The sequence below is a fragment of the Nycticebus coucang genome, chromosome 10, assembly GCF_027406575.1.
Source record: "Nycticebus coucang isolate mNycCou1 chromosome 10, mNycCou1.pri, whole genome shotgun sequence".
Taxonomy (NCBI): Eukaryota; Metazoa; Chordata; class Mammalia; order Primates; family Lorisidae; genus Nycticebus; species Nycticebus coucang.
Genome location: NC_069789.1, coordinates 61580133 through 61603499, shown reverse-complemented (window position 1 = coordinate 61603499; position 23367 = coordinate 61580133). Strand labels below are relative to the sequence as shown.

Genomic DNA, 23367 nt, shown 5'->3' with positions numbered 1-23367 from the left:
TTTCTAAAGCATTTGTAAGAAGATTGCATATATTGTTTTTGCCCCTTAATGCTTCAACATATATTTCCTAAGAACAAGGCTATTCGCTTATGTAATCCCAGTACAAGTAATTTAATGTCAGTGTAATATTTTAATTTACAATTTATATTCCCATTTCATCATTTGTTTAGTTAGTTGTCATATCTCTAGTCTTCTTTAAACTGTATAGTCCCTTAGATTTTTTTTATTGCCTTGACATTTTTGAAGAATACAAGTTGTTTTAATAGAATACCCCTCAATTTGGGATTTTCTGGTATTTCTTCATAATTAGACTGAAGTTTTATTTTTTTGTCCAGTTGTATTTATGTAAATTGTGTTTTTTTCACAGTATCATATTTGAGGCACAGAGTATCCATTTGCTCTACTAGATGCTGTTAATTTTGATCAGCTGGTTAAGGTTTCTTGATTACATGGTTGTAATAGTCCCCCCTTTCTACTCAGAGGCTTTGTTGCAAGACTCCAGTGGATGCCTGAAACCTTGGATAGTACTGAACCCTTATACACTATGTTTTTTTTCCTATGTAGTAATAGACAGGTAGTATATACAGCAAGGGTACCCTGGACAAAGGGATGATTCACTTCCCAGGCAGGATGGAGTGAGATTTTATCACATTACTTACAAACAGTGGGCAATTTAAAAGTTATGAATTGTTTATTTCTGGAATTTTCTATTTAATATTTTTGTAACATGGTTTCACTGAAATTGAACTGGAACCACATAAAGCTAAAACCAAGGATAAAGGGAGACTACTATATTATTAATATTTTTCCATTTGTAATAAGTAGTTTAGAAGATGATACTCTAACCCTGTTCCTTTTCAAAATTTCCCCTCGCCCTAGATTTAGCATTCACTGATTACACCTGTTAACAGTTTTTCTATGATAGTCACAAAATTATAATTTTCTAACGCCTTCATTTATTTTGTATCTTATTAGTTAGCATTCTGTTAAGAGCAAGTTTGTCCTCTTCCATCCATTTACCTCTCTATCCTTTTATCTGTTTACCATCTCTTTATTATCTTCATGAGCTAAGGGATTCTTACTTTTTATTTCTATTTGTATGTATTTATTTCTGAAATTGTTTTGGAATAATTTTAAATTTACAGGAAAGTTGTTGTTTTTTTTTTTTGTAGAGACAGTCTCACTGTACTGCCCTCGGGTAGAGTGCCGTGGCGTCACACGGCTCACAGCAACCTCTAACTCTTGGGCTTACGCGATTCTCCTGCCTCAGCCTCCCAAGCAGCTGGGACTACAGGCTCCCGCCACAATGCCCGGCTATTTTTTTGTTGCAGTTTGGCCGGGGCTGGGTTTGAACCCGCCACCCTCGGCATATGGGGCCGGCGCCCTACTCACTGAGCCACAGGCGCCGCCCTTTACAGGAAAGTTTTAAAGATAGTACAGGAAAGTTTTAAAGATAGTACAACTTTACCCATTTTCATCTAAGTTTAGCATCTTACATAATTGTGGCCCATTTGTTAGTACTGATAAAGTAGTGTTGGCACATTACTGTTAATTACATTACAGGCTTTGTTTAGATTCCACCGGTTTTCTATTGATGTCTGCGTGTTGGTCAGGTATTTTGTACAATGTTCTTTAATTTGGAGTTTGGTTTAGATTCCTCATAATTAGACTGGAGTTACAAGTTTCTTGAGAAGAATACCACCATAGTGCTATCATATCATACCATATCATATCATATCATATCATATCATAACACATTATATTGGAGGTATATGACATAAACATGATTTATCACTGATGATGTTGGCCTTAATTGGTTAAGGTAGTGTTTGTTAGGTTCTCTGTTATAAAGTTACTAGTTTTCCTTTTTTGATAGTTTATTTATTTATTGTTTTTAGAGACAAAGTCTCACTTCATCGCCCACAGTAGAGTACCATGGCGTCACAGCTCAGAGCAACTTCCATCTTTTGGGGTTAGACGATTCTCTTGCCTCAGCCTCCCGAGTAGCTGGGACTACAGGTGCCCACCACAACGCTCAGCTATTTTTTTTGTTGCAGTTTGGCCATGGCTGGGTTTGGACCCACCACACTCAAAATAATGGGGCCCGTGCCCTACTCAATGAGCCACAGGCGCCACCCTTGGTACTGTATTGTTTGGAGTAGGTCTCTGTAAGTCCATCTCACACTCCAAGGGCAGGGAAAGTAAGCTTGCTCCTGGAAGGGAATACATATACTATTTGGAATTCTTCCAGAAGGAAGATTTGTTTCTTCTCCCCCATTTGTTTACATAGCCTTTCATTCATTTATATCAGTATGAATTCATATATATTTATTTTGTACTTTGGTTATCATACAATTCTACACTATTTTATTACGTGAATTTTTCCAGCTTCAGTGATTAAGAGCTCTTTCAGGCTGGCTTTGGATATACCCCCATCTTTTTGGATTTTTTGAGCACTTCCTTACTTTCTGGCACTAAAGGATGTTACAGGCCCATCGTGTTTTGTCTTTGCCTTAGAATTAGCTATGTAAGTGTGTATTTAGTTTGATGCTCAAATTGTTACAGATTTGGGAGACCCTTCAAATAGACTCCTATGCCCTTTTGATATATTCCATCCATCTGTGTCTTTTTTTTTTTTTTTTTAAGCCTTTACTTACTTTCTGGCTCAACATATTAGATTCCTTACCATATTTGTGGGAGCAGCCATTTCTCCTAGAAGTCCTGATTTCTTTTGATGGAGAACAGTATTTAAAAACTATAAAATCTGGGCACTGAGTGGCTTATTGCTACTGAGGTGCCATTACTTTTAGGCCTTCTTATAATAGACAGAGGTCAGTAATAAATTTTTTTAAAAACAAGACAAACTTGAGTTCATAAGCTTCCAAGTCTGATCCAATTCCACAGAGGTCTTCCTTGCTTCCCCCATATACCTGACTCTCTCTTCCACAGCGAGAACTCAGGATTCCAACAACATCAATATACATATACTACTTATATGCTCAGTCCTACAATATGTACATATAAAATATGAATTTCTATACTCTATGAAAAACTACTAAGAAGAGTTTAGGGTTTGTTTGCAATCCTCTTTTTTGATTGATAATCCACAGTCAAAAGCTATATCACAAAGTTATTTCTCTTCCCCCCACACCGCACCTTCACTGTGGTTATATTATTTCTTTGAAATACATTTGGGTTACTGGTAATCGGTTTCTGTTTTCATTCCATTTTAGTGATCTCTTTTTTTTTTTTGTAGAGACAGAGTCTCGCTTTATGGCCCTCGGTAGAGTGCCGTGGCCTCACACAGCTCACAGCAACCTCCAACTCCTGGGCTGAAGCGATTCTCCTGCCTCAGACTCCCGAGTAGCTGGGACCACAGGCACCCGCCACAACGCCCGGCTACATTTTAGTGACCTTTACTTGACTCCATCCTTGTTGATTTAATTTTTTTTTAATGTATACAAGATAGGTATAGTTCTAAAAGTCAAAATTTTATAAAAGGTATACTCAGAGAAATATCATTGCATCTCTTCTACCCATTTCTACCCCATATTCCCTGCCGGCCCTTATAGATGACCAAGCATGTATGTACATGTGTCTTTATTTCTCCTCCTTTCTAACACAAAATGTAACATATTTACTGTCTTATACTTTGCTTTTTTCCATAACAGTCTGTTCTAGAAATCACTCCATACAGTCCCCAGTAATCTCAGCTATCTTTCTTATTTTTTTAACAGCAGCACAGAACTTCATTGCGTGCGTGTGTGTGTGTGTGTGTGTGTGTGTGTGTGTGTGTGTGTGTGTGTGTACTAGTTTTCTATGTTTGGGCATTTAAATAGTTTCCAGTATCTTGGAGTTATAAATGATGCTACACAGAATAATTTTATACATGTGATTTTATATTCTTAGGTATGTATTTTCAGGGTACATTTCCTAGAAGTTGGATTGCTAGGTTGAAGGATAAATGCATACTGTATGTTGTTTTGTTAGGTATTGCCAAAATCCCCTCCAGAAGAATTTGTACTATTTTACATTTCTATCAGCAATTCTGCACCTAAGTCTAATGAGTCATGTGGTGACAAGTCACAGCTGTGATTTAATCCCTGAAGGATCCCAACTTGTTGAGGTCACCACCTCTGAGAAAGACTCAAGAATATGTAGAATTAGTTCACGAGTTAGCTTACCTGCTAGAGTGATTATATATACCCAGATGAAGACAGGGAACTATTTGGAGAGTATTAATGGAAAGTTCTAAAACAACTAACCAAAATTTAAGAATAAAACATGTGTTATATAGACAATGGAAAAAATACTTGAAGTTAGAACTGTTCTAGAAAATCTGGGTTGTCCAGATTTGTGTCGTGAGTCGTAATAAAAGTCTTTTCACCTTTTGTCCATGGTCTTTTAAAAACCCCATTGTTCTCATAATTATTTACATCCTAAAACAGCATTAGGGGTTACAGTTTGCCCAGTTCTTTCCTGAAAACCAAAAGGAGGGGACAGTTGCTGATTATTTTAGAAATAACATTTACTGCTTCAGCAAGGAATTTGTGCTATATATTTAAACTTTTTGAAGCATGAGTATGTAAGTATGCATAGTATATTATTTGTTCTTTTAGTAATTTTTTTTTTAACTCATGTTTCCTTCAAATAGCTAATCTATGTGGTTTTCCTTTTTCTTCTAATAGGATTGTCATCACCAATTCAGATCAGTGGAGGGGTAGGAGGAAGGCCAAACAGTCTGAATTAGTAAAAAAAATCCAATTATTGAGTGTTTTATAAGCAATATGGAGGAGTAACTTGAGCCATATCTGCTGTTAGCAATAACCCACAATAATTTCATTTTATCACTAATTTCTATGCCAATGTTTTTCAGCCTTTTTTATGAACCTGTAGTTAAATTTCCACAGCACACTTAAATTATGTTGATCAAAAAAAAAAGGGCGGCGCCTGTGCCTCAGTCGGTAAGGCGCCAGCCCCATATACCGAGGGTGGCGGGTTCAAACCCGGCCCTGGCCAAACTGCAACCAAAAAAAAATAGCCGGGCATTGTGGCAGGTGCCTGTAGTCCCAGCTACTTGGGAGGCTGAGGCAAGAGAATCGCTTAAGCCCAGGAGTTGGAGGTTGCTGTGAGCTGTGTGAGGCCACAGCACTCTACCAAGGGCTACAAAGTGAGACTCTGTCTCTACAAAAAAAAAAAAAAAGAGTAAAAAAAAGGTATACTTACTGTGCTTTGAACTTCTTTGAAAATAATTTAATTGGCTCTGTGCCTGTAGCTCAGCAGTTAGGGCGCTAGCTACAGACACTGGAGCTGGTGGGTTCGAACCCAGTCTGGGTCTGCCTAACAACAATGATAAGTACAACAACAAAAGCCAGGCGTTGTGGTGGGCGCCTGTAGTCCCAGCTACTTGGGAGACTGAGGCAAGAGACTTGCTTAGGCCCAAGTGTTTGAGGTTGCTGTGAGTTGTAACTCCATGCACTCTACCAAGGGCATAGTGAGACTGTCTAAAAAAAAATTTTTTTTAATTAATGATCTTTAAAAATTTTCGTGGCTGCCAGTTGCACTGGCTCATGCCTTTAATCCTAGCATTCTGGGAGGCCAAGGTGGGTGGATTGCCTGAGCTCGTAGGTTCGAGACCAGCCTGAGCCAGAATGCGACCTCATCTCTAAAAATAGCCTGGGACTGTGGCAGGTAGCTGTAGTCCCAGCTACTTGGGAGGCTAAGGCAAGAGAATCACTTAAGCCCAAGAGTTTGAAGTTGCTGTGAACTGTGACACCACGGCATTCTACCAAGGGCAACAAAGTGTCTCCCCCTCAAAAAAATTTTTTTTGTGGCACACCTAAGATCCTCTCATGGCACAACAGTTGAAAATCATTGTTCTATGCAATGGATTCTTCTAGTCTAAAAAACAAACAAAAAATCCCTATTTTTAAAATTTCTGATAAATTCGGAACCCTGACACATTTTCAGTGGATTTCCTGCTCTTGAACTTTTGTAACTGCAATTGCCAAAAACTTCCAGTTAAATAGAAGATTAAAATACATACAACAAAATGATTGGAGTTAATCTTCCTGATGCTATAAGAAAAATTCATTGGAAATGTGATTCATATGTAGGGAGCTGGTATTTTTCTGATTCTTCAGGTGACGTTCTTCTGATTTTTAAAGTTCTTAAAAATAACTTTTTTGATAGCATTTTTCTAAGTAATCTTATTTTTCATGTGAATTTGTAAACATAATTTATAGACATTAGTAGACCAAGTCTAAAAATTTGGCCTAGAAACTTTTTTCCTTCCCTTTAATGACATAAATTTATTTTTTAATCTGATTTATAATTCTGGAACTCATAAGTAAGTTCTTTGCTGCCAGACTACATCCTAGGTATCCTAAAGTGAATGTTTTTATATGGGGAGAGGAGAGAGTGAAGAAGGTGGTAGTGGTCTTTATCATTAGATCCTAGATATTTTAACTAAAGTATTAGCATAAAAATATGTGAGAACTGTAAACTTGGAACTCCACTATCAGAAGCTTTGCTGTAATTTGCTAACTGAAGATAATTCTGATGAATTTTCCCTTTACCTTTTGCTTTCCCCTTTTTTCCCCCGCTGCTTCCTCTGAAGTCTCCTTCCAAATGGTTTTGGAAACTGGTTCCAGTAAGTTTGCCCAGCTACTTCAATTTGCTTTCCAGAACTGTAACTGTAGAATGTTATTGTTTGTGTCATGCTGGATATTCAGGTCATATAATTCTGTTAGCTCTTCAGTAGATGTTGGGTTTCATGGTAAAATGGACAGATAAAAGATGTAGCCAAAGTTTGGATTAGAAGTTTTTGAAATAATTTAAAGGGGTAAATATCTTTTGTCCAATCTTGTTATTAGTAAATAGTTTTATAAAAAAACCTTATGGATGTAGATTCTCATTAATTTTAATAATTTTAGTAAAAGTAAATTTGAATTGCTCATGTTTAAAATCATCTTTTGAAAAAAGAATTATTTTCTTTTTAGCTTGAATTGTAGAGGATGCTTCACTTTTTATGTAATTAAAAAAGCGAAAGAGTCTTTGTATCTTTACCAGTATTAGACCTAAGCTGTATCACATTCTGATTTGACTTGAAAGGTTGATCTCTCAGGATTAAATCTAGGATATAATGTTCAGGAAAATGTTTTGGCATGCCATTTATAATTTTCTGATTGTCTAGTCTAAACCATAGACATTTACTGTTAATGCTCCATAAAGCTGTGTGTGTGTTTGTGTGAGTGTGTGTGTGTGCATGTGCGCACGCACATGCAAGGACAGGCCTGTGTGCTCATTCTTGTCCAGAAGTGCTAGTTGGCAGAGGGGAATACAACAGATAAGACAACTCAGTTCTTTGTTACCTGACCTTGGCTCATTCCAATTCAGATTGTAGACTGTCCATAAACTAGTCCCATGGAAGATCTGGGAAATTTGGACTGAGTCTGACCCAGTTTAAAGGATGTCCAAGAAGCAGACTATTTTGATTATAAATGACCCTGAAAAGAGTGTAAGGATCTGGAACATTACTTAGTAAATATGAGAAAGTATCATAAGGCTACAAGATAAAACTGATGTCTTCTGTCTTTCTCTCTTCCCCTCCCTTCCCATGCTTGATTTTTAAAGTGTCTTGTAGCAGTGAGAAAGTTTTCTAAAGGTTATGTAAAAATCAGTACTCAATTAAAGAATCTATATAGTACATGTAAGTAATATTTTTCTGAGTATAATTACCCTCTAAGTTAGGAACAGTCCAATAAATACATATTTTCGCCTGAACTAAAGAATAAGAACAAGCTCCTCCAATAAACTTCAAGAGGAAAACATGTTCCAATAATCTTATCCTTGCATAGCCAGTGACAGAGAAGTAGGAATAAATATCTCTATATTCATTAATGCATATGTTTTACTGAAGCATATTATTTTAAAAGAAATCTTAACTTTACCACCAAATGTTAAATTTTCTCTTTAATTCTGTTATTCTGTTTTTATTCTCACAAAAGTAATTTATCTTATAATTATGTATTAATTACAAAACATAGAGATGACCAGTTTAGATAGAATTAGAAGAAAAAAATGTTTTGATTGCCTTTTTAAAAAAAGATTTAAATATAAGTAACCTATGTTATCATACATTTTGCTAATAAAATACTTGAGTGTGTACCCTCACTGAATCTTCCGCATTATTTTTCCTGGCTTTAGGAGAGCTAATAGTTAGCTACAGCTAACCTTTATTGGTTGCTTGTTGTGTGCCCAGCAGTGTACATAGCACTCTGTCTGACATCATCTTTAGTCCTCTGGTGCTTCTATGAAGTAGACACTATTAGTATCCCCACTTTATAGATGGGGAAAATGAGAAATGGGAGTTTAAGTACCTTGTCCAAGATCACAAAGCTAGTAAATGGCAGAACCAGGTTCTGAACCCAGGTAGTCTGACCCAGCAGCTTGTTCTCTTAGCCACTTTTATTTTTAGATACCTATGTTAAAAATTTGCATCCAGGCACACTCAGTAGTCTTTAGAAAACAAAAGTTTCTTCTGTTTTTCTGAGTAGGAGCAGCAACCCTTATACTTTCTCTATTATTGGTTAATGAAACATGAATTAGGAGGGGTTTTTTTCAGTTTTAGAGTTGTTAACACTATTTATGTTGTTTCAGCATTCATATAATAAGCCAGAAAGTCTTTGGTGATATTATTCCAGTTTTTAATCTCCAAATTTCCTTTAATAATATGTTCTTCTATATGCTGCTGATTTTGATAATTGTTATAATTCCTTTGGCTCAAATAGTACTCTTGCCTTTCTCATATAACTTTCGGTCTGTTTCTATGAGAACTTTTAGTCTAAATTAAGTCTAGCATTAAAGTAAACGAATTTTACTATCCGCAATCATTAGTAGAACTAACAATTTACAAAGTGTTCAAAATCTGATGCTTTTATATTTACCTATTGAAGTTAAACATTTCATGTAAATTAGCAATATATCAAATATTTAGCTTCAAAACTACAGTATTGTTGCTGTATATTTAATTTCAATAACTTAGCATTATTTAGGAAAGAAAGGTATTGGTGAGTAGTTCACATTTCTCTTGGTTTATTACTAATACCTTAGAATCTGTAATACTAAATTTTTCCTGTATGTTCCTGTAGTATTTACTTATTTTCATCTCTTGTTTGATATTGTAGGCTCGATATAGGAAAGAGCAAACATTGCTGAAGCAATTACCTTGCATTCCATTGGTAGAGAATTTGTTGAAGGATGGTACCGACGGCTGTGCGTTAGCTGCTCTTATTCATTTTTACTGTCCTGGTGTTGTTAGATTAGAGGGTAAGTGTTCCAGTATTATTTCTGAACTATGGATAGATGGTTACAAATATTTAAGATTAAATAATAAAGGTTTGTAAAAAAAATAGTATTTATGTGTAATTTTGAGGAAGGTAATGAGAAAAGTATAGTCCTTGGTTTCTAAGTCTTTCTGTGTAATGACCACGATATTTATAAATGTGTATCTGGGGGCGGCGCCTGTGGCTCAGTGAGTAGGGTGCCGGCCCCATATGCCGAGGGTGGCGGGTTCAAACCCAGCCCCGGCCAAACTGCAACAAAAAAATAGCCGGGCGTTGTGGCGGGCGCCTGTAGTCCCAGCTGCTCGGGAGGCTGAGGCAAGAGAATCGCGTAAGCCCAAGAGTTAGAGGTTGCTGTGAGCCGTGTGACGCCACAGCTCTCTACTGGAGGGCGGTACAGTGAGACTCTGTCTCTACAAAAAAAAAAAAAAAAAAATGTCTATAAATGTGTATGTGTTAAATAGATTCCACATCACCGTGTATTTGTACTAAGTCACTAGTTATAAAAGGGATATGTAATGTTGGTTATCAAATTAACCCGAAGTCATCACCTTACTCTTTTCCTATTTGAAGATATTTGTTTGAAGGAAACTATGTCTTTGGCTGATAGCCTATATAATCTTCAGCTGATTCAAGAATTTTGCCAAGAATATTTAAACCAGTGTTGCCATTTCACCCTGGAAGATATGCTCTATGCTGCTTCATCTATAAAGGTAAATTAAATTATTTTTTCCCCTTTGCTTTGTTAAAGTTTGTTAAAGAAAAGAAAACAGAACAAGATATAAATGTAAATGGCTTAACCACTTTAAGTTTATAGATTAGTTGTATCAGTTAAAAGAGCTTTTGAAGGCTTGGTGCCTGTAGCTCAGTGGTTGGGGCGCCAGCTACATACCCCAGAGCTTACGGGTTCCAACCCAGCCTGGGCCTGCCAAACAACAATGACAACTACAACCAAAAAGTAGCCAGGCTTGTGGCTACTTGGGAGGCTGAGGCAAGAGAATTGCTTAAGCCCAAGAGTTTGAGGTTGCTGTGAGCTGTGATGCTACGGCACTCTACCAAGGGTGACATAGTGAGACTCTATCTCAAGATAAAAGAGCTTTTGAAAAAAAATAGTTTTTGTTGGATTTTTCTGCTTATTTTATGTCTTTTAATACACCATTAGGTACGGGTTTCTTTGGTAAGTTCAAAGCCAAACTTATTATTTGTTTGGCTTAATATCTTGTTTAAAATCATGTTTAAAATTGATCTATGGCTTGGTGCCTATAGCTCAGTGGTTAGGGTGCCAGCCACATGTACAAGGGTGCAACCCAGCCCAAGACTGCTAAACAATAAAAAAAAAAAAATAGCTGGGCATTGTGGCAGGTGCCTGTAGTCTCAGCTACTAGGGAGGCTGAGGCAAGAGAATTGCTTGAGCCCAAGAGTTTGAGGTTGCTGTGAGCTGTGATTCCACAGCACTCTACCAAGGGCGACATAATGAGACTCTATCTCAAAAAATAAAATAAAATAAAATAAATCTGTTGTCTTAATGTTGGCAAAATAGAGGATAAGCCATTAAATGTTTCTAGGCCATAGATATAAAATTAATTAAAAGTAAGGCTATATACTATTTAACTATTATATCCATAAATATATATTATGTATAGTTATATAAGATGATTTGGTACCCTTGCATATTTTTATGTGTATAATGAGTCATTGAACAGGAAATTGAAACTTAGTTTGTTTATTCTCTCTAGCTCATATCTAATTGTTCTTCAGTTATGACACTATTTGAAATTTATCACCTTTATTGTCCTTTGAAGGTTGGTCAGTGAAATTTCAAAGTTTTCCTCATTTTGAAAATTGATTTATTATCAATACTACATATTTAATAATTTTAAGGATTATTTCTTATTCTTCAGAGGTTATTTTAGTAATATTAGTGTTATATTTTATGTGAATCATTAATATAAAATTAATTCAGAAATCATGTTTTATGATGAGTCATAGAGATAATTTACATTTTGGTAAACTATTCAAAAGTAGAATGTGAAAATGAACTGGGTACATCTATCGCATTTAAAGAATTAGGATTTGTTTGCAGCTGTTCCGTAGATTACTTCCGAGTATCTCATGTGCATCATTAGAACAAAGCCCTAATTAAGACAATATCCGAAGAAACTACAGAATGCATGTGCGTGGAAGTTACTAAAATGGAAAAAAAGTAGCATTAATCAAGTTTGTCAGCAAAATGTAAAATGTCAAAAATTGGAAATTATTATAACTTTTAGAACGTTTGAGGATCCATGATAATGTTTGACAAATATTTAAGTGAAAGCCTTTTATACTCCAGGCATTGTGTTAAGGCTAGGGGATTTGTTTGTTTATTCATTTGCTATCAGATACTAATTGATTTATCTCCAGACACTTCTCCACATTGGGGATAAAGTAATGAATAAAACAGCAGGGCTGAAGATAAACCCAATGGTAAAGGCATTTCCAAAATAAGCTACTAATTCAACTAATCTAACATAGTATTCACTCCCTTATATCCGAGACATCAAAATAAAATGATTTTTGAAGGTTTAGACCTGTTCTTTTTTTGTTTGTTTGTTTGTTTTTTTAATAAGGTTAAGCTCACTATATTGCTTGGGTCAGTCTCGAACCCCTGAGCTCAAGGGGTCCTTCTTCCTCAGCCTCTCAAAGTGCTAGGATTACAGGAATGAGCCACTCTGCCTGCCTACCCCTTGCCATTCTTTTTTTAGGGACAGAGTCTCATTTTGTCGCCCTCGGTAGAGTGCCGTGGCATCATGGCTCATAGCAATCTCCAGCTCTTGGGCTTAGGCAATTCTCTTGCCTCAGCCTCCCTAGTAGCTAGGACTATAGGCACCCACCACAGCGCCCAGCTATTTGTTGCAGTTTGGCTGGGGCCGGGTTTGAACCCACCACCCTCAGTATATGGGGCGGGGTGCCCTACTCACTGAGCCACAGGCGCCACCCACACCTTGCCATTCTTATCAGAATGGAAGTTAGGAAATAATCTTTTTAATGCCTTTTCTGAAACTTTCCTGTAAAAAAATTTAAATACATCTGTAATCTCAGAGGAAAAAGGATCATTTCAATAAATACATTGAGACATAAAATCACATTTCTATAAACTGGTATACCATGACTTCTGATAAATGATATATAATCCTGATGTTTAGATCAACTTTGAGCATGAAAATAAAGATATTTTCTTAAATTTGGTATATTTAGAAGAGATAATTAGGCCAGGCATGGAGCTCACCTCTGTAATCCTAGCACTCTGGAGGTCAAGGACGGAGGATTGCTTGAACTCTGGAGTTCAAGACCAGCCTGGGCAAGAGTGAGACCCCATCTCTACTTAAAATAGAAAAATTAGCTAGGGCCAGGTACTGTGGCTCAGCCTGTAATCCTAGCACTCTGGGAGACCAACGCAGGTTATCACTTGAGCTCAGGAGTTCCAGACCAGCCTGAGCAAGAGTGAGACTTCATCTGTACTAAAAATAGAAAAAACTAGCTGGGCCTTGTAGTGGGCAGCTGTAGTCCCAGCTATTCGGAGGCTGAGACAGGAGAATTGCTTGAGGCCAAGAATTTGAGGTTGCTGTGAGCTGGGCTGACACTACAATATTCTACCCAGACAAGAGTGAGACTGTGTCTAAATAAATAAATATATAAGCAAGTAAACAGATAACTGCAGAAAAGGCTTTGGTTGCTTTTTAAAGTCTTTACTAAATTATCGGAACCACAGCTTTGACTTTAGATGGATGTTTTAAGAATCTACCCTTTAAGTGATTGGTTGGTTCATGATGCTGGGCACTTCGTTTTCACTTTAACTTTAAAAACAAGTGTTGGGTGGCGCCTGTGGATCAACGGAGTAGGGTGCTGGCCCCATATACTGGAGGTGGCGTGTTCAAACCCAGCCCTAGCCAAAAACTGCAAAAAAAAAAAAAAACAAGTGTTAATGAAAGACAGAATGAGCACTGTCTTCCCCTCTTGGTAGAAGTATTAACTAGTACAGTCATTTTAGAGTATAGCTTGACATTAACAAAAATTAAAATGCACAGATGGCATGTATAAGGATTGTTTGAGATGGTGAAAAGTTGGAAACAACCCATCTTAATAAGGGCATCATTAAAATGTTTTGTAATATAGTCAAACTTTTTAAAGGAAGGAGATAAATGTATTTTTACTGATGGAGAAAAATCTCCAAGACATTAAGTGGAGAAAGCCAGTAACATACATAATATATAGCATAATGCGATTTATATATTTTTTAAAAATTCTTTTTCTGTTTGTATGCAAACTTGTACATATGTATAGATACCCAGAAAAAGGTCAGTAGAAGGATACACATAAAACTATTAATAGTGGTTTCTTTTGACTGTGGCATTAGGATTTGGGGGAAAGGGATTAAGATTTACTTTTTAGGCTTGGTGCCCATAGCTCAGTGGTTAGGGTGCCGGCCACATACACCGAGGTGGTGTCTTGGAACATAGCCCACGCCTGCTAAACAACAATGACAACTGCAACAAAAAAATAGCCAGGTGTTGTGGTGCCTATAGTCCCAGCTACTCGGGAGGCTGAGGCAAGAGAATCACTCAAGCCCAAGAGTTTGAGGTTGCTGTGAGCTGTGATACCATGGCACTCTACCAAGGGCAACATAGTGAGACTCTGTCTCAAAATAAAAAAACAAAGAAAGACTTAACTTTTTTCTGTATTGTTTACATTATTTTACAGTGTTGATATGTAGCTTAACTAAAAGAAAGAAAGAAGCTTTTTAACTGAAACTGATTTAGTATCATTCCTGAAACATGGTACTGTTGTTTAATCATATGAATTTAGAAAGAAATAATGAGCTTTAGTTATGAGGAAAAGTATTTCTTACTGTACTGACCTCTTGTGGCCAAACACAGTACTGTTATGTTATTAGGACAGTTTTTTCACTAGAGCCCTTTTTAACTCACTATCAACAGTAATTATTGGGCACTTAAGCAGTGTTTTTTTCAATGTGGAACCTAGCCCCAGAACTTAAGAAATACTTTTATACTTTGGCTTTAGAAAGTATACTATAAAGATAAGTATAAAGAAAAAATATAATCATAATAATTTTATTTATTACCCAGAAATGCATGTATTCCCTGTCAGCATTTTAATGTTTTACTTACTAGTCTTCTCTGTTACATACAGATGCATTTATTTGTACATTCATTCAAATTAGTATTTATTGAGCATCCATTATGTACCAGGAATGGTCTTAAACACTGAAAATACAAGGATGAGCACAGCTTTGTTTTCTAGACCTTATGTTCTGGTAGGTAAGACGAGGAAGCTTGGAGAATGTGATAAAAGCTGGAGAGATAAAAAGGGACTTGATCAAGTAGCCTGTTTAGCCACATTAAGTTTCCCTTTTATCTCAAGAGCGATGGAAAGGAGGAGGGTAGTGGTTGCATTTTGAAAAGTTTGCCCTTAATAAGCCAAAACAAAAGCTATTATGCTCCAAATGAGAGATGAAAACATTTGAATCAAAGTAGTTATGAAGAAGATAGAGAGCAGTAGGTAGATCCAAAAGTATTCAGGATGAAAAATCTGCAGGGTTTAGTAATAAATTGGTTACAAGAAGGGAAAGAGGAGGTATCAAGGATGACTCTTTAAGTTTCTGGTTTGTATACTAGCTTAGTACTGTCATTCATCTGGAAGTAGGATTCTGGAATAAGATCACACTTGTTGGGAAGATAACTATTTCAGTTTTGGACACAATGCCTTTTAGATATCAAAAAAATGCTTTAAAAAATGCTTTATGAGCTAGTGGATATATACATACAGTCAGTATATTTGAGAGTTACTCAGTAGTTGATGGGTATAGCCATGGCAGTGTTTCAAAGAGGGGAGATCAGGAGTATCCAGTGCTGCTGAGAGGTCAAATAAGATGAAAAGTGATTGAAGTAGCAGCATACATAAGTCATTGGTGACTTAAGCAAATGCCGTTTTTGGAGAAATGGTGTGGCTCATGCCGCACTGGAGTGGTTTGGTGAGTAAAAGGAATGAAATAGAGATGTTTGGTAGAGGCTAGCTCTTAAAAGAAGTTTGTGAAGAGTTAAGAAGTTAGGGGTGAGGAGAAACTGGAGAATCATGAGTTGAGTGAGGTTTTCTTCATTTTTTAATGCAGAGGTTTGAGTGTGTTAAAGTCCTATATGGAAGGATTCAGTGAGAAGGAAAGGATAAATACTAGGAGAAAGAAATGTAATTAAGAAATGTAAAGCTAGGCTGAGAACAGTGGCTCATGCCTGTAATCTTAGTTCTGGGAGGCTGAGGTAGGCAGATTGCCTGAGCTCAGGAATTCAAGACTAGCCTGAGCAAGACCCCATCTCTAAAAATAGCCGTGTGTTAGAGCGGGTGCCTGTAGTCCTAGCTACTTGGGAGGCAGAGGCAAGAGGATCACTTGAGCCCAAGAATTTGAGTTTGCTGTGGTCTATAACACCAGGGCAACTGAATTGAGACTCTGTCTCTAAAAAAAAGAAAGAGGGCGGCGCCTGTGGCTCAGTCGGTAAGGCGCCGGCCCCATATACCGAGGGTGGCGGGTTCAAACCCGGCCTCGGCTGAACTGCAACCAAAAAATAGCTGGGTGCTGTGGCGGGCGCCTGTAGTCCCAGCTACTCGGGAGGCTGAGGCAAGAGAATCGCTTAAGCCCAGGAGTTGGAGGTTGCTGTGAGCTGTGTGAGGCCACGGCACTCTACCAAGGGCCATAAAGTGAGACTCTGTCTCTACAAAAAAAAAAAAAAGAAAGAAAGAAAGAAATATAAAGCTTCTGAGAACAAGCAAGCAGGGATGAGATCCCATGCATAGCCCTTAAGGGGATTATAAGCATTCTCATTACTTAAAAATAAAGAAAAACACAAATTTTAATGGCTGTTTTTAATGTATGTGTTTATATATCACTATTTGGATACCTAGGAATTTGTAGTAAAATCAAATGCTGAAAGTAAAATAGGAAACATCCCAAATTCTATTCACTATGCAGGTATGTTCAACCACCTACTTGACAGGTCCACGTAAATGTCTCACAGGTAGTAAGTCATTCCATTCACTACCTATATCTCTCAGTCCTTTTCATCTCACTGTTAGTTGCTTAAGACAAAAACCTAAGAGTCACCTTTGATTTTTTTCTGTTTCACTTCCTACGTATACAATTGTCTTCTGGAGCTATTAGCTAAGAGATGAATATTTGAAAGTCACCAGCTTAAATATGAGAAACAAAACCAAGAAGAGTGCATGAACTTTAAGGGAGAGTATACAGAACCATGAGGATTATTCATAATTAGCAGGTAGGAGGATGAAGGCAAAGACACTGGAAAACGCTCATATTTCTAGTGATAATTTTAAAACCCGAGATTTAATATGAAATATAATCTCATCAAATATTAATAAACTTGCTGTTTTATTAAATGCCAAATACTGAAAATTTAGAGTGCATACGTTATTTTAAATTATGAAACAGATTTTATATATTGTTTTTAAAAAACTAACCATATATATATATATATATATATATGCTTTTTTTTTTTTTTTTTGAGACAGAGTCTCACTATGTCGCCCTCGGTAGATTGCCATGGTGTCACAGCTCACAGCAACCTCTTGGGCTTAAGCGATTCTCTTGCCTCAGCTTCCCAAGTAGCTGGGACTGTAGGCACCTGCCACAACACCTGGCTATTTTTTTGTTGTAGTTGTTTAGCTGGCCTGGTCAGGTTCGAACCCACCACCCTCCGTGTATGTGGCTGGCTCTGTAACAACTGTGCTATGGGCACCACGCCCAAATATAATTTTTTATTTATAGCTTTTATGATATATGCATTTTAAAATAGAAGCTTATGCTATAAATACACTTTTGAGGACCCTTAGTCCTTCCTTTTAATTTCAGGCCATTTAAAAATTATGTCAGCACTTTAAAATATAATAAAAGGTAACATAGTTGACTTACCCTTTTTTGTGTTTTTAAAGAGCACAGTCTTGCTCTTTTCCCTAGAGTGCAATAATTACAGCTCACTGAAACCTCATCAGCTTTAATAATCCTCTTGCCTGAGCCTCCTGAGTAGCTGGACCTACCAGGTGTATGCTACCATGCCTGGCTAATTTTTCTATTTTTTATGGAAACAGGGGTCTCACTCTTACTCAGACTGGTCTTAGACTTCTGACCTCAAGTGATCTCCTGCCACATTCTCCCATAGTGCTAGGACTACAGGCATAAGCCACCACACCCAGCCCTTGTTGACTTAACCTTACTAACAACTTTTCAAAATTAGGTAGATCCATTAAATTGTATAATGTTTTTATACATTTCAAAATTATTAAAAATTAGCTATAACAACCTAGAATTTTGGTGTTACTCAGCACCTAGATTACTGTTGAATTCAGCATTATAGGACACATATAATATTTTTTAACTATACTCTTAATTAGTTTTTTGTAGAAATTTCTAGGGATCTGAATAGAGCTTTTTTTTTTTTTTTTTTTAATGACAACCATTCTTTCGAACATCTAAGGATTGAATAGCTGTTTAAGTTGTCTATATTTACTTGGCAATAAAAGTGCCTTTGTATTTACTTGACAGTAAAAATGCACAGTTACTGCTAGGTAAATTGAATCATCATTCTGGAACTATAGAGCAAATCATCAGCAAAGAGGTTTTGAATAGTTGTTATATTTTTTACTCACAGGAGTGAATATTCTGTTGCAGGTTTAAATGCCTATTGTAGTAGACAGACTCCAGTGATGAATGAATGAGATTTAGACCCGTATTTTAAAACAGAATAAAAGTCTGTGTATTATTAAGTTTTACCTAATTTATGTTTTCTTTTAATTTTCTTAACTTTCTTATATAGAGTAATTATTTGGTGTTCATGGCAGAACTCTTCTGGTGGTTTGAAGTTGTAAAGCCATCATTTGTACAACCTCGTGTTGTTTGTCCACAAGGAGGTAATCAATCTTTTTAATTTTAAATGTTCCTATAAATAGAAAAAAGAGAAAGTTATATAACCTCACCTGGTTATGCTTTTAGAGAGTAGCCTTTTTTTTTTTTTTCCAGATTTCAGCTATTAGCCTTAATAGATTCTGAGTACAATATTGTGATATTTAAAGCCACTAAATTTTCAAGGAGAAAGATGATTAAGATGGTTGGGAGAGAAGAAAAAAAGAGAGTATGGCTCTGAATTTGAAGTCTTAAAGTATGGAACTTTTAGCCATAATTGGCCATTTTCTTCTCTTTACATCTATTTAGATGATTCATTTTTAATATTGTTACCCAGAATCCACTCAAATTATCATTTGTCCTTAACCTACAACTTGAGTATTCATGGCCATTAAAGTGTTAAAACTTTGTGTATATATTTTAAATCTAGTAGGTTTTGTGACTATTATAATATCATGATTTATTGATTGTAATAAGAATAAAACTAAAATGTGAGGAGGTTACTGTAAAGATCTCTAGACATAAACAATAAAAACTTTTCTAAATTTTCTCTAAAGCAAAATGTCACATAGTAAAACAAAATTTCTGTTTGTTCTATTATAAAATCTAAGTTGTAAGTTTAGTCCCATTAAAAAACTTTTTTCCAGCATAACATATGGAAGCAGTTCTTGGTGCTACCAGTTACTGTCCCAGAACAAGATTATTGTGCTTCACAACTACTTAGTGGGTTACCTCAGCTCCAAAGTTTATTTTTTTAACCCTTACCATTACCCCTGCCTTAAGCCTCCCTGGAAAAGAAAAAGAAAAGACAGAGGTAAGGAAGGAGGAAAAAGTATGTAGCCAAGGGGGAGGTGTATTCTAGTGAGTGCGATGAGCTTACTTCAGGTAGCCTGCAACTTAGGCAAAAATCTGTCAAACATGAGGATTTAGTGGTTCTCGTTCCTTTAAGCTGCTTCAGGCAGATTCTGAATATTGAACCATTATACAAAAGTTGAGATCCCACCCTAGACCATTAAATAAAGTCACATATCTTAGTAATTATCATAGCCAACATTTGTAGAATTATTTACAATTAATGTAAGGTTTTAACATACATTGCTTTCTATGATTTCATTTGAAGCCTTCTATTCAGAATACCAATAGCTATTGCATTAGATCTCAAAGTCAAAAAGTAAATTGACTCTTCCTCCAGAGTTAATTTACAAAAATGTATCCCCTAATTCTCTAATGAAATTTTATCTGTCTTTAATTGATTAACAAAATACCAGCTATTTCATAAAGAAGCAAAGATGACCGTATGTATCTGAAGTTCTGTGAAGGCTTTTACAGAATTAAAACACTCAAATTTATTTTTATTTTAAATATGTGTATTTTATGTTAGGCCTTTTTCCCTTAATCATCCTTAATCAAATATTATTTTAAGTAAGAATACTTTAAGAAGAGTTTAAAGAAAATTTAACCCCTTGAAAAATATTTAAGAGGCCAGGCACCATCGCTCATGCCTGTAATCCTAGCACTCTGGGAGACTGAGGCAGGTGAGTTGAGCTCATGAGTTTGAAACCAGCCTCAGCTAGAGTGAGAACCCATCTCTAAAAATAGCTGGGCATTGTGGCGGGTGCCTATAGTCCCAGCTACTTGGCAGGCTGAGGCAAGAGAATAACTTGAGCCCAAGAGTCTGAGATTGCTGTGAGCTATGCTGTAACAGCACTCTAGTCAGGGTGACAAAGTGAGACTCTGTCTCAAAAAAAAAAAAATTATTTAAGAAAAAACTTATGGCTTGGCTCCCATAGCACAGTGGTTACGGCACTAGCACATACACTGAGGCTGGCTGGTTTGAACCTGGCGGAGGCCAGCTGAACAACAATGACAACTGCAACAAAAAAAAATAGCTGGGTGTTGTGGTGGGTGCCTGTAATCCCAGCTACTTGGAAGGCTAAGGCAACATAATTGCTTAAGCCCAAGACATTGAGGTTGCTGTGAGCTGTGACACTACGATACTCTACTGAGGGCGACAGAGTGAGACTCTAATTTAAAAAAAAAAAAAAGAAAATTAAGAAATTTTATGATGCTATTTCTCTGTAAGTAGTAGGTAAACGGAGATTCAATTTTAAACATTTATAGTCTATAACTCTTTATTTTTTTTTTTTTTTGAGACAGAGTCTCACTTGGTCACCCTTGGTAGAGTGCTATGGCATCTTAGCTCACAGCAACTTCAAACTTTTAGGTTCAAGTGATCCTCTTGCCTCAGCCTCCCAAGTAGCTGGGACTACAGGCACCTGCCACAATGCCCGGCTATTTTTAGAGACAGGGTCTCGCTCTGGCTTAGGCTGGTCTTGAACTGTGAACTCAGGGAATCCACCCGCCTCGGCCTCCCAAGTGCTGGGATTACAGGCTTGAGCCACAACTCTGGGCTGGTCTAAAACTCTTGAAATAATACTAGAAACATGTTAAGTACATCACTGTAAAGTTTTAGCTTTTTATCTTTATTCTAGCTGAACCTGTGAAAGATCTGCCTTCAATTCCTGTCTTGAATACTGCCAAAAGAAACGTGCTGGATAGTTCGTGTAGTTCTGACTTCATTTCAAGGTAGACGCCACAGTGACTTTATTTTCACTATTTCTACTCTTTTCTGCTGATGAAATTAAGTAATATTTTATTATATTAAATAAGGTTTTTTAAAATTTCAGTTGGATTTTGAACTAAATGATAATGAGCTTATTTTCTTAAAAGCATGTTTTAATTTAAATATTGAAATGTACACTGAGATGAATATTTCATAAATAGGCTTTTATGAACCACACTGAAAAGTGGGAGAATATAAGTTCCAAGTAACCAACTTAACACCTAAACAAGTTTGCTGCATAACTTGTTTAAATGAGAACTGTCTAATACATGTAAGTATAATGGAGAACTGTTGAATAGGTAGTTAATAGGTAGATCTTGGGCCTGGCAGGGAGGGATTTTTTAATTCTATTAAGACTTAAACATTTTATAATTAAAATCAAATTGACTCGGGCAGCACCTTTGGCTCAGTCGGTAAGGCGCTGGCCCCATATACCGAGGGTGGCGAGTTCAAACCCGGCCCCGGCCGAACTACAACAAAAAAATAGCCGGGTGTTGTGGTGGGCACCTGTAGTCCCAGCTACTCGGGAAGCTGAGGCAAGAGAATTGCTTAAGCCCAGGAGTTGGAGGTTGCTGTGAGCTGTGTGATGCCATGGCACTCTACTGAGGGCCATAAAGTGAAACTCTGTCTCAAAAAAAAAAAAAAAAAAAAAAAAATTGACTCTTTGAATAAGTTTCTTTTTTAATTTCAGAATATTCTGAAGGTACACATATTTTGGTTACATAGTTTGCTTTTGTATATGTTAAGTCAAAGTTGTAAATGTGTCCTTGGCCCAGAAAGTGTGTGATGTACCCATAGGAGTGACCTATCTTCTTCTCCCCCACCTTCTACCTACTTGAATTCCAATGAGTTTTGCTTTCATATGTACACCTAAGTGTTGATCAGTTTGTTCCAATTTAGAATTGAGTACATGTGGTGTTTGTTTTTCCATTCTTGTGATACTAAAGAAGTTTCTGACTTGTTTTCTAATTACTATACCTTTTGAGAGATCACAATAGATTATTTATTACAATGTTGAATTTTTATCAAATGCTTCGGTTCTTAATGCCAGGAACTGAATTGAAAGCAAAGTAAAAAAATTCTGAGTTTAAAATTGATGTATTTTGGGGTTTTTATAAATTCAAGCAGATCCATTAAAAATGCATTTTTAAAAATGAGTGAAAAATTCAAAATACTTTATGAACTCTTTGCCTAACATAAAAATATGAACTTGTACTGAAGCTGTCAGCTATCCCTCACATTTAAGAAGGGTCTCTCTTCAAGTACATGCTAATGAATGTGAAATCTAAGCCTTGACAATACTCTTACTACCTTTATAGGACTTCTTATGTGTGAACTTTCTAATGTTCATAAAGCATGTTTTATAAATTAAGAAAGCATGTGCCTTCTGATTTATTTTACTACCATGAATTTTCGTATTACTTTTATTAAGTTTTCCATTCTGTAACTATCTATGAAATTTACCACAAAGAAGTAAAATATTGCTAATTTAAGAGGTTTTGTGCATTTTTCCTCCATGGGGATGTTTTTCCTACGTATTATTTCTTTAGTACTTTCCTCGGTTGGTGACTTGGTGACATTTCCTTCCTTGAAAATTTCAGAAACACTCAATATTCTGGGTTGTCACTTTTACACTATTCAGCCTTTAAGTTCTACTTTAAAAATGAAAAGTAAAACTTTTATAACTATTATTTCTAGGACCCCCAAGGGATACTTTTCCACATCTCTAACATCAGAAAATGTTTTAATTCAGATTCCCTAGAAGACTCATCTCTTTTCTCTCAGACATCTGAGTGGCTCCCTTTTCCTATTTTTTTTCTAGTAGAAACTATTTTTATAACCCAGATAGAGGTCTAAGTTCTTTGCTTTGCAGAGTTATTGTATAGCTGTTACTCTAGGCTCCTAGTCATTCTCCTATTTCTGTAAGTCTCCAGAAGGTCCATTGTAATTGTCTAACATTGTAGAACTTTTAAAGGATTCAAGAATTTTTAGTCTTCCTGGAAATAACATGGTCACATCTACCAAAACAATGCTCTTACAAGAAAGAAAAAAAAAGACAAAGAAGCTAGGCAAAGCAAAAGACATTTTCAGCAGCTACTGCACACATTCGGCAGCCAGCTATTTAAGAGTTGCAAAATCCTGTATGCAGATGTGAAAGTGAGACAATAGGAATTTACAACACCTTAGCCATTATTTGGGGAAGATGACTTATTATAATAAGTTACCGGCCTGCAGTCAAGATTATCCTCTTGTCATAGATTTAAGGGAGGGTAGAAACTGTAGAAGTGATTTTAGAGGGGAGAATCATAGAGAAAAACATCGTTGGGTGGGGAGCAGAGAGAGTATGCTCTGATAGTCCTAACAAATGGTTACAAATAAAATTGAGAGAAGGTGTGATGTGTGCTTTAGAGGCGAAAGCCCACAGGAGCAGAGAA

The 23367-nt window shown here is 36.4% G+C and overlaps 1 protein-coding gene and 1 pseudogene across 4 annotated transcripts in view; one reads left to right on the top strand and one right to left on the bottom strand.

Moving 5' to 3' along the window:
* LOC128596151 (chromobox protein homolog 3-like) overlaps nt 1-23367 on the bottom strand; it is a 121778-nt pseudogene that overhangs the window by 55973 nt on the left and 42438 nt on the right.
* Nucleotides 1-23367, top strand: part of CAMSAP2 (calmodulin regulated spectrin associated protein family member 2) — a 129779-nt gene that overhangs the window by 85188 nt on the left and 21224 nt on the right. For 2 of the 4 annotated variants that reach the window (XM_053605618.1, XM_053605617.1), the window contains exons 5-9: nt 6620-6652; nt 9189-9330; nt 9918-10057; nt 18224-18317; nt 20802-20895. In XM_053605618.1, the coding sequence (XP_053461593.1) occupies nt 6620-6652; nt 9189-9330; nt 9918-10057; nt 18224-18317; nt 20802-20895 (503 nt within the window). The remainder of the gene's footprint in view (nt 1-6619; nt 6653-9188; nt 9331-9917; nt 10058-18223; nt 18318-20801; nt 20896-23367) is intronic. The other 2 variants (XM_053605620.1, XM_053605619.1) reach the window with 1 other exon arrangement.